At 27.5% G+C, this 11,605-nt stretch overlaps 1 protein-coding gene across 2 annotated transcripts; it reads right to left on the reverse strand.

Moving 5' to 3' along the window:
- Positions 1–2,825: 2,825 nt before the first annotated feature.
- On the reverse strand, positions 2,826–7,983 carry LOC109815814 (receptor kinase-like protein Xa21). 2 transcript variants are annotated; one of them, XM_020380615.3, is made up of 3 exons: positions 5,157–7,983; positions 3,903–4,305; positions 2,826–3,081 (listed from the first exon to the last, which is right to left on the reverse strand). In XM_020380615.3, the coding sequence occupies exons 1-2, from the start codon at positions 7,858–7,860 to the stop codon at positions 3,935–3,937; spliced, it is 3,075 nt and encodes a 1,024-aa protein (XP_020236204.2). In that variant the 5' UTR covers positions 7,861–7,983; the 3' UTR covers positions 2,826–3,081; positions 3,903–3,934. The 2 variants fall into 2 exon arrangements, with proteins under 2 accessions (XP_020236204.2, XP_020236203.2); XM_020380614.3 differs by having other exon boundaries at positions 3,950–4,305; positions 5,157–7,979.
- Between the last annotated feature and the right edge of the window lie 3,622 nt (positions 7,984–11,605).

Genomic DNA, 11,605 nt, shown 5'->3' on the forward strand with positions numbered 1-11,605 from the left:
TATTTGGTCTCTTATAATATTTTTTTGTTTTAATTTAGTTCTACTTTAATTTTTTGTTTCAATTTGGTCCCCAATAATTTAAATTATTACAATTTGGGACTTTCCTCTAAATGATTTAAATAGAGTTAACTGTTGGTCACGTGGATGCTAGGTGGATGTCACGTAGATGCCACGTAGATGTGTAGGTGGATGCCAAATTTCTTGAATACACCTGGAACCAGAACGGCCCGTTCTGGTTGCACTCTGGGTTTTAGTTGCAAAATTAACACACCAATATTGTAAATCCAGAATGGCCCGTTCTTAAACTAGAACGGTCTGCTCTGGTTTCAGAACGGTCCGTTCTGATGCACTCATGGTGTGTTAAAGTTACATTTGGAACGTCTCGTTCCAGTTACAAAATTAACACATAACATGTGTACTCAGAACGGACCGTTCTGCTTTCAGAACAGACCGTTCTACTTTCAGAACGGGCCGTTCTTCTTTCAGAACGGGCCGTTCTAGTTCCAGGTGTATTCATGAAATTTGGCATCCCCTATGCATCTACGTGGCATCCACCTGACATCCACGTGACTAACAGTTAACTCCGTTTAAATCATTTGGACGGAAGTCCCAAATTACAATAATTTAAATTATTGGGGACCAAATTGAAACCCAAAATTAAAATAGAACTAAATTAAAATAAAAAAAATATTATAAGGGACCAAACAAGGGTTTTAACAAAAAGAAAACGTGAAGTTGCCCAACACCTGAACCCAATATACCATGTTTGGAAAGCAAAAATATATGTAAACATTATACATGAACTTTCTTTACATGCCATTGGTCCAACATGTATGTTTAGAATTTTTTATTTATTTTTGAATCTGTTATATTTAATTCAAATTTACATTTCTGAATTTTGAATTGTGAGATCACAGGTGATCGAAGTTTGAGAACTCATCCACGCTTGCAGAGTCTGGTGTTAGTTGTTTTGAACTATTTTATGCAATCTATCTAATTGTGCACCTTTAAATGAAGCTACATATCCTGCAATCCTGAAACTTTGGGGGCAAATGCTATTGAGCTTCGTATGCCATCCCCCATAAAAATTGAGTAGGGAAATAAAGACAACAGAGGATGGAGAAACATGAATAGTGCAATCAATGAAATTTGTTGCATCTCTTAGTTGTTGGAATGAGAATACTACAAGCTCTAGCTTTGCTGGTTTCAATTCAATATAATTCAATATAGATTACTGTTAACATGTGTATTCTAATAATTAATATATTAAATCATGACCAAGTGTGATTAAATAGAATAGGTTATAGTTCACACGTGTATTTTAATAATCAATGCATTAATTCATGAACTTCTCAAAAGGTACATAACAATAATAAGTGTACACAAATCAACAGTTTCAAGACTTGAATATAAAAAAAAATAAAAAATAAAGAATATAACAAGAAAGTAAGTAATAAATATTTTTAAAAACTAAAATATTTATTATTTTTTTAAGTCCCGTGAAAAACCTTAAACGACTATGGAAAAAAACGAGGAAAGGTTTATATTGCATTTTAAGCTTTCAAAGGGACTATCAAAACTACTGATTTTAATTTAATCCTATTGTCCATCCATCATCCATTCATTGCTGATTGCTATTGATGAAAAAAGTTGGTACTTGTCTATTTTAACATCAAGCTCAGCTATATATGTCCCTACCAAGTGACGACTAAACTGATTTTAATTTAATCCTATTGATGAAAGTTGGTACCTGTCTAATCTGGAACACCAGGTTTTTTTTTTAATGCTATGTGAACAAACTCACCTTGCTACACCATGTATCAATTCCAAACTTTGACACTAGAGGAAGTGGGAACAAAGAAGATTAAAGGTGTATTTACTTTAAAATAAATATAAACCCTGAATCTATCAACATTAATGTATATGCATGCGATAACTTGAGAATTACAAGCACCAATTATAGAGAAAAGCAACCAGAATTTTACACAATATGATCATGATCATACTTTTATAGATAACGGAAAAAAATTTGTACGTGGAAAAAGTCTAGAATGGTTAGCATTGTTATTGTCAATTTTTTTCATCAAGAATTATTCCAATGAATATTGTTTATCTTGATCCTTAGTTTTCCATTAATAGTTGGGTAGTTAAATGCACTTATGCACTGGAATGTCACCACCGACAATACTTTAAAAACAATGGGGACATTCTGAATACAAAACGTGATTTACATATCAATATGTCAACTACTCTCCAAGACTTTTATTTTGTAAAGGACAAAATTTTACTAAATTGGTTAGTTGGTGAGAGTGGTGACAAATGGAACAACAATTCTGCAAAGTGCAAACATAAGATGCAGTTACTTATCAAGAAGAAGATAAATCAAATGGTTACAAATTTACAATTACCATTACAAATCTAAATACAGAGCTGTTTTATGTAAATAACATAGGGATGAGTTGCGAAAAATATTTTGTCACACTTACTTTCTCTCTCAAACGGACATAGAATATATAATGTGTATGCACTTGTTTATTTATTTATTTTTTAATGATATTATCAATATAAAATATTCACTAATTTTATCATTAACTAATTTTTGTTCAAAATTTAATTGATTGTTTTTAATTGAGTATCCTTTTCAAACTACAAGATCTTATTTAAAAAATTGAATCTAGTTTTGCAATTACTAATATGATCTATGCACTTTGTGTTTATACTTGTATATTAATTTCATATGGAAGTTTTTATTTCACCATATTTCACTTCTCATAAACCTAACAGAGAAATCCATGCTATTTAAGCCCTTAATATTAAAAGACAAGTTTATGGATCTGTAAAATAAAATAAAATAAAATTTTTGCATGGTGAATATGAATTTAGCTTGAAAGCATTTTGATTCCCTCCATTAAAATTTGGAAAATCATAAAAAATAAAAGAAAAGAAGTACAACAAGTCTATCATCACTTAATTAAATGGAGTATTACATTCATTAAAGCACACCATATATAAACATCTATTTCTGAAATAGTCTCAGCTCTTAGCATTTGATCTCAGCTTTGATTAGTCCAGTGTATTCACCTGAAATAAGAGAAGAAGCAGTTACCTTATTAGTTTTGGAATTTTGAAAATACATAATAAAATGAAATTGTAACAACATAAGCAACTAATCAAGAGACGTAGCAGCATATGAAATTAAACATCTATAAATCTCAATTGTCTTATATTTATGTTTTTACTCCTTTAAATTTGGAGTAACTATTTTTTAGTTTTCTAGATTTAGAACTCATGATTTTACTTATTGTAATTTAAAAAATATTATTTTAATTTCTATATATATATTTTAAAACTTTTTCAAATTTAGAAAACAAGTTTTTAATCTCCAGAATATAAAATTATTATTTTAGTCTCTCAAATTTAAAATATTTTTTTAGTCTTATAATTTCAAAAAACAAATGTTATAGTTCCTGATCATTATTAACATAATTAACAATAATATATTAAGACAATTATACAATATTACTTGATTTAATAATATAAATTGACAGTAATATTTTTATCGACAATAATACTAATAAAAAAATTCTGTTCGACAAGTTTATTAATAACATTTGAATAAAGAAACTAAAATAATATATATATTCAATATTTTAAGGATTAAAAATACATGTCAAAATAATAATTTTTAAAATTTTAAGAACTAAAAACACAAATTATAAGTTTTAGAAACCAAAAAAATATATAGCGAAAATTTAGAAGACTAAAAACATAATCATAATTTTATTATATTGTTGTTTGAAAATGAAAACTAATGTATGAAATAATCCAAAACATATTAAAAAAAATTATTAATAATTATAAATGAAATAAAGTTTGGCATAAAAGGCAGTGAATACACTTACATTTCTTCTTTTATAACATGCTAAGAATCGAGTCATTTTCCATTTACCTTATCGGCAAGAAAAGCATTTCTGATTTTGTTGAGTTCCTTGCCAACATCTGTCATATTCATTCTTTCTTTTGCTGATTCTACTGAACAAGCAAGTCCAATATTAAATAGTGAACGTAAGCATTGTTCAACGGTTGGAGTAAGATTTTGACTATTTTCTATTTCTGTCGGGACAAGTGTTGGGTCCAAAATCTGTAAAAGATTATCAGGAAATGATTTTTCCACAAAGTTATGCAAATTTTTATCATCTCCAAAAATTTCATCTGTGGGTTTTCTTCCAGTAAACATTTCCAACACAAGAATTCCGAAACTGTACAAGTCACCATTCACAGACACTTCAGAACCCATTCCATACTCTGAAATATATATAAAAAAATTGTCAATACACTACTATATTTTAATTCTTTAGCAATATTTTCTTATTTATATTTATTAAAATATTATTATATATTAAATAAATAGGTTATTTTGCAACACTCTTTAAAAAAATGTCATTATAGATAGAGTAACATTTTTTTTATTTCAATATTATTCTTTCTAATTGTTTTCAAAATCAAAATCCCATATCGAATAAAAAAATTTCACATAAGTTATTTTGCAACATTTTTTTGAAAAATGTTACTATAATTGCTTCTAAAATCAAAGTTCCACATCGAGTAAAAAAAAATATTTATCTTATATCTAATTGTTACTCATAATTAAAGTCTCACATTAAATAGATTAATGACTCATAAAGAGTATATATAACCATATAGTTATACTTTAGATAAATAAAATTTGATATTTTATATATAATTAGTGGTAACTAATTAAGAATTAAGAATGTGTTCTCCTAAAAAATAATTAAGAATGTCTTTAACCTTCTCTCCTAGAATTCTTAGGAGTTTAAGAGACATAAAACTATATCTAAATTAAAATTAATTATCATTTTATAAAATTAACAAAATATTGGCAACATCATTAAAATGTTACAAAAATATTACTTTGATAACATTTGAAAAATGTTGTCTAATTATATAAAAATGTTATTAAAAGCTTTTATGTTACTAAAACAAATTAGTAACATTTATACATAATTAAGTAATATTTTTCAAATGTTGCTAAAAATTATTTGTGTTATAGTGATACTTTGCAATTAGTAAATATCAAGCTTCAATAAAAGAAAGATAAATTCAAAGAAACACTTATTCAAGAGTTTAGAACATACCCGGAGGAGCATAACCAACGGTCCCCTTTACTCCAATTGTACTTGTTTGCTTAAAAGTAGAACCATTGATTGTTGAGAGAAGTCTTGCTATGCCAAAATCACTCACATGAGCAATCATGTCATCATCAAGTAGAACATTGCTTGGCTTTAAATCACAATGAATGATTGATTGCTCACATTCATGATGCAAATAATGTAATGCAGAAGCAACATCAATCACGATGTTTAATCTTTGAAGAAGATTCAAGGTTATAGGATGCTTTGCATTTACTGTCATAGGATGCAACCATTTCTCTAAGCTTCCATTGCTCATGTACTCAAAAATTAGAGCTTTAAATTCTTGACCTTTGTAATCTGTGCTGGAACAACATGTCAAAATTTGTACTAGATTTCGATGTTTAATATTTTTAAGTGCATTGCATTCAGCAATGAAACTCTTGTGTGCTCCTTTTTTTTGAAGGTTTAGGACCTTTATGGCAACAATTTTGTCTTCAAACTCAAGAGTTGCTCTGTAGACAAAACTAAAATTCCCAGATCCTATCAAGTTTGCATTTGAGAATCCATCAGTTGCATTATGTAGGCTTTGGTATGAAACTTTAGCCAATTGGTCAATTGTTGGTGAATCCAAAGATGGTTCCTTACTCCGTTTCCTCATCCAGTAGATAGTTAGAATAATTGATATTATGAGAAGACACGCAATCACACTAACTATCACTGCTATCAATCTTAACTTGTGATGTTTTGCAAGTTTTTTACCTTTGACAAGGCAAGGCGGTAGATGCAGTTCTGAAACACCTCCACAAAGCTTACTATTTCCAGTCACCACTAACCCTCTTGCATTTCGAAAGACACCTTCCGTTGGCACCTCACCATCCAACATGTTAAAAGCTACATTGAAATATTGTAAGAAAGAAAGATTTTGCAAAACATTAGGAATTGATCCAGACAAGCGATTTAGTGACAGGTCTAAATATTGAAGACCTTTGAGTGATGAAAAGGAGGATGGTATGATTCCTTGTAAAAAATTCCCTTGCAAAGAAAGGTTCTCCAACATAATGCATTCTCCAATAGTTCCAGGAATGTGACCGGACAAAAGATTTTCAGACAAATCTATAAAACCAATATTTTTTAGGTTGCCCACTTCTTCCGGTATACTACCACTCAATGAGTTTTGTGACAAAGACAACAAGTTTGTTAAAGAGAAAATTTTAAAAATCTCCAAGGGTATGGTTCCTGTAAGGTTGTTATTGGCAAGATTTAAGCTTTGCAACTTTTGGCACATTCCTATACTTGGAGGAATATTTCCTTCTAACATATTTTCTCCCAAATCCAGATAAAACAATTGGCTGAGGTTCCCCACAAAGGCTCCAATCTCTCCTAACAGCTTGTTTCCACTTAAGCGTAAGCGTTGCATCTTTTGAAACTTCCTAAAAGTTGTTGGGATATTCCCATCAATATTGTTATCTTCCATTGTCAAAAGAGTTAAGCTAATTAAATTTCCTAATGTAGCAGGGATTTCTCCCAATATATGGTTACCTCCTAGAAATAGTTGACTAAGTTGGGTAGATAAATTGCCCAATGAATTTGGCAAATAACCCCCAAAATTATTGTAGGATATAGATAATAGTTGCAACTTACTACAGTTTGTCAATGATTTTAAAAACTCCAAATCATTACTTGAATTGTTACCTAGATTGTTCCAAGACAGAGATATGATATCAAGATATTGTAGCTTCCCTAAGCTCGGAATTTGTCCCATGAGATTGTTTCGACTAGCTTCAAGTGCTAAAAAGAACATAGATGCATTTGTGATGGAGGGTGGGATTGGACCAGAAATTTGATTTTCACCGATATAAAGTTCTTGGAGATTAGGGAGGGTATGGAACATGTTGGGTGGAAGAGAACCATTAAATCGGTTTGTTGTAGCTGAGATCATAGTGAGAGATGACATATTATAAAGACAAGAAGGAATTGTACCAGTTAACTTGTTCTGAGAAAATGATAAAAATGTCAAGGTTTTGAGACGACATGTTTCTTGTGGAATATCCCCTTCTAAGTTGTTTCCACCTATTGAGAGAAAAGTTAGGGATGAGAGATTACCAATGCAGGATGGGATTCTTCCTCTTAACTGGTTTTTAGCAACAGTCAAAACTTGAAGCTTCCGAAATAACGAGCCAATTTCAATCGGTATTTTTCCAACCAAATTGTTCTGCCTCAAGTTTAAGGTTTTGAGTTCAGTACAACCAGTCAAGTTTGTAGGAATGTTTCCTGCCAATGAGTTATTTCTGAGATTGAGTTGTTGCAGATGTGACAACCGTCCCAATTCTTGTGGGATTTTGCCGTAGATATTGTTGTCTGCGAGGCTGAAGTTTCTCATATAAGAGAGATTGCCTATGTGAGGTGATATGAATCCCTTCAAATTGTATCCATCCAAGTTCAATTCTATAACTCTTTGAAGCATGGTATTACATGTGATTCCATGCCAGTTACAAAAATGATTGGAAGTATTCCACGAGAGAAAGATTCCATATGGGTCGGTGGATATGGATTCCTTGAATTTGAGTAGTACCAAATGATCACTCTCATTTCCTGATGGCAAGACAGTTATGATTGGGCCAAGCCATAGAGAATTTATAATAAAAAGAGAAAACAAGTGCGCATATATAGACCAAAACGCAGGTAACATGGGCAAAAAATGTTTCATTTTGATGAGGAATTTGAGACTAGTAGATGGTAGTATTTCTGTTGTATAGCTTTATATTGAGTTTGAGAATTGGATACAAGGGATCAGAAAAGAAGTGCATGTGGTTCAGATCAACTCAATAGCCAAGTGATAATTGCTGATAATTAATCCATGTGGCAAGAAAATAAATTCAACAAATATAGTAGGGGACCTGGTTTCTGTGAATTTTTTTCAAAAGCATTATCAAAAAATTAAAGAAGAACCCAAACACGCATTTAAGTTATATAGATATCTATAACCATCGCATTAATATTTATAGAAAATGATTGGTAAGCGAAATTAATTTCATTTATCTATTACTGTAAACAAAAATTGATCCATAATATATGCTTTAAATTAATACTAAAGTAAAATTAGACAAAATATCAAATCCAATTAACCTTTTATATATATTTTCATCCTCTTACAAAAATAAAAGGGAGGAGATGCAAAATACATTTTTGAATGTATAATTTTTAACCTCTAAAATATCAAATCAATTATAATGATCCGTGATTATGATTATAAATTTTTAACCTCTTATATGTTTGTACTATGAAAATTACAACTATAAAATTTCTATCAGATTCTCATGTAAAGATGGATTGAGTATGCCTTAATTCTTTTAAAGAAAAAGAATTAAAAAAGAAAAGAGTGATGCAATAAGAAAACAAAATAAAAATAAAAAAAGAAAAGAAAAGATTTTGAAATATACTTGACAAAACAGATGAAAACATAAGTCTCGTTGGAATTTTAAGTATTCATTGATTTTCAATAACATTTGATTTTACAGAAAACAAATATTTATATATCAATTGTAACAAATCATAAAAAAAAATTAATTTCATAGTAAAAAAAATATTATTTCGTTAATTTATAGAATAAGTTATCAAATTTCAAAATTATATGAGTGAAATTAAAAATTGCTTCCTTTGATAACCTCACATGAGAAACTTTTCATTCTTGGCTTAAGAACTTTATAAAAATCATAATCAAAGTTACCTCACATGATAAAATACTTGTACGAATTACATATGTCTATCTTTTAAATATATTAATTTACTATTCATTGTGGATTTTATGTGCATATTTCCACACGTGCACTAGTTAAAATTATCCATTTTCTGACTGTAGATTCTATCCACGTATATTCGTGGCTTTTTTTTTCCTTGGTCACGATTTTTTCTTCATTTATTAATTACTTATCTCTCATTTCCATTTTTTAACCATGTCTCCTTTTTTTAACTCACAATTCTCTTACAAAAATATTACATTTTGTTTGTTCTAACAAATGAAAGTAAAATATGTGACCTCTAAAATCTGAGCTTTGAAGTACAAATTCATGTTTCAGTAAAGTAAAAAATAAAAAAAAAAATTACAATTTCATGTTAGAGATCGAAGACAAGTAATATATGTGAGAGGAATGTTGGAGAATAAGTTTCACTTTAGAGAGTTCATAACAAATATAAATAAGAAAGTAATTATGAGTATAAAATTTTACGAAAACTTTTGAAAAATAAGTCACTCAAACTAAAAGTATATTATCTCACACTCATTCTCTTAGACGATTTGAACGGGACTTCCCTACACACAAATTTCACGTGTTTGTCTAAATTTAATTTGATGATTTTATATTAAATTTTTATTTTAAAAATATTTTAAATAAAAATTATCAAGCATAAGTTTATGTATTTCAAATTTATTTTAATTAAAAAATTTATAAAATCAAAATCATGTAAATTAAAATGAAAATTTATTTAATTTAAACAGAAACGTGGTTGACAAATTTTATTTCATTGCCACCTACTAAAGTTGGTAACTATCCATCTTAGTGAAGACTTGACAAATTTAATAAATTCCACTAAGTGAAGAAAAATTGTATACATAGTGAAGACTTAACGATTTTTAATTTATTGTCTTTGACAAGTTTCTATCAAGTGAAGACTTATTCTGAAAAAAAATAAATAATAATAATGATAAAAAAGTGAAGACTTAAAAAGATTTAATATGTTCCCACCAAGTTAAGACATATTCTGTAACTCTCTTGACTTTTCAGTGAGATATAGGGGGTTTTGGCTTTCGTTTTTATATATATTTTTTAATTTTCTAAAATCTAGAATTGTTTTTATATATTTGTTTTGAATTTCTAAAATCTAGAATCGTTTTTATATATATTTTTTAATTTTTAAAATCTAGAATTAATTTTTAGTCTCTGGTATTATAAAATTATTTTTAATTATTTATTTATTCATTAAAAAATTAAATAATTATCTATTATGTATAGACAAGAACAGACCTACCTTGTCGTTCTCTAACCTTTACATAGTTTTAATAATTAGAAGAATCGTTTATATTTAAAGATTTGTAATAAAAATTGTTTATATTTGGGAGTTCAGCTTTTGAGAGAAAAATATTTAAGTTTTATTTTTTTTCTACATTTTACATTTTTTTTATATAGGGATACAATTGAACCTCATAGAAGTGAAGTAAGATACATATACTTCTCTTATCTATTAAAAATTTGTCTTGTATTCGCCTTATATCCACATGAGTATTTGTTAAACGAATACATGTGAATTTTATAAATATTCGTTAATATTCATTGATATCTATTTTATGATTTTTTTAAAAATTAAAAAAATTATAAATAATTTTAAATTTTTTGAAATATCAAAAATAAACAATTGATATTTTTGAATTTGCAATTAATGATAACTTTTTTAAAATATTAAAAATAATATAAAAAATATAAAAAAAATATGAATATTTAAATAATATTATTTAGTGAATATCCGCAATTCATAAGAAAAAAATTCATACTCATTATTCACAAATATTTATTTAAATTACTCATTTATTATTTATAACAAATTTTATGCATGGATATTCATAAATACAGATAATTTTGTCACCTTCATTTTTATAACATTTACGATGAAAATAATGACATATGATTATATTTCTGATTCATTGACGTTATTCTTAAATTATTTTAAAAATACATAATTATAAACATTTTACATAAAATTTAATAATTATATTTTATAAGTTTATTCATAAATTTTAATTTTGAAAATTCCCTCCCACCCCAAGGTTATCTTCCTGCCCATCGTTAGTTATACACAATTATTAGTAATACTATATTAATATATAATATTTTTAAAAATAAATTTAGGTCATTAAAATAAAAATTATTTATTTATTTTAAAATAAGATCAAAATATTTTAAAGGAAACAAAATTAAAATTTACTCTATTTATAATAATTAAAATATAAGTCGGTTGTATTTTACTGAGGCCAATTTAATATGTCTCTATTAAATGAAATCTTTTGCTATTTACACTCTTCTTATTTTTTTAAGTACATCCCCTTTTTTATTAGTGAAAAAGATAAAATAAAAATAAAAGATAAAAAAAATTATGACACTAGAGAAAAAACAGTAAAAAGGTAATAATGGTTGGTTTTTCAAAAGAATGAATGAGTATATAAAAAGTGAAATTAAAGGTAAAAATGTCTATAAGAAAATAAAGATTAAATGAAGTTGTTAAACTCATTTCTTTCTTCTCAAAATCTTTTGACTCAAAAATCACATTATGCAAAATAAAACAAAACATCAAAAAATTGATTTTAAAATATAAAAATATTGTTTCACTTGTCAAAATATGTGAGAGGAAATAATTTAAAAATATAGTGAGAAAAAAAAAAACTATCTTGTATCTATATATTA

The sequence above is a fragment of the Cajanus cajan genome, chromosome 11 (genome assembly GCF_000230855.2).
Source record: "Cajanus cajan strain Asha chromosome 11, NIPB_CcT2T_4, whole genome shotgun sequence".
NCBI classification, from domain to species: Eukaryota; Viridiplantae; Streptophyta; class Magnoliopsida; order Fabales; family Fabaceae; genus Cajanus; species Cajanus cajan.

What these genes read in the sequence shown, in the direction of transcription:
- LOC109815814 (XM_020380614.3), bottom strand. Translation starts at nt 7,860, where the DNA reads ATGAAACATTTTTTGCCCATGTTACCTGCGTTTTGGTCTATATATGCG. An exon ending in CGTTGGTTATGCTCCTCCGG is followed by an intron (nt 4,306 to 5,156) that starts GTATGTTCTAAA and finishes TATATATTTCAG; the next exon opens with AGTATGGAATGGGTTCTGAA.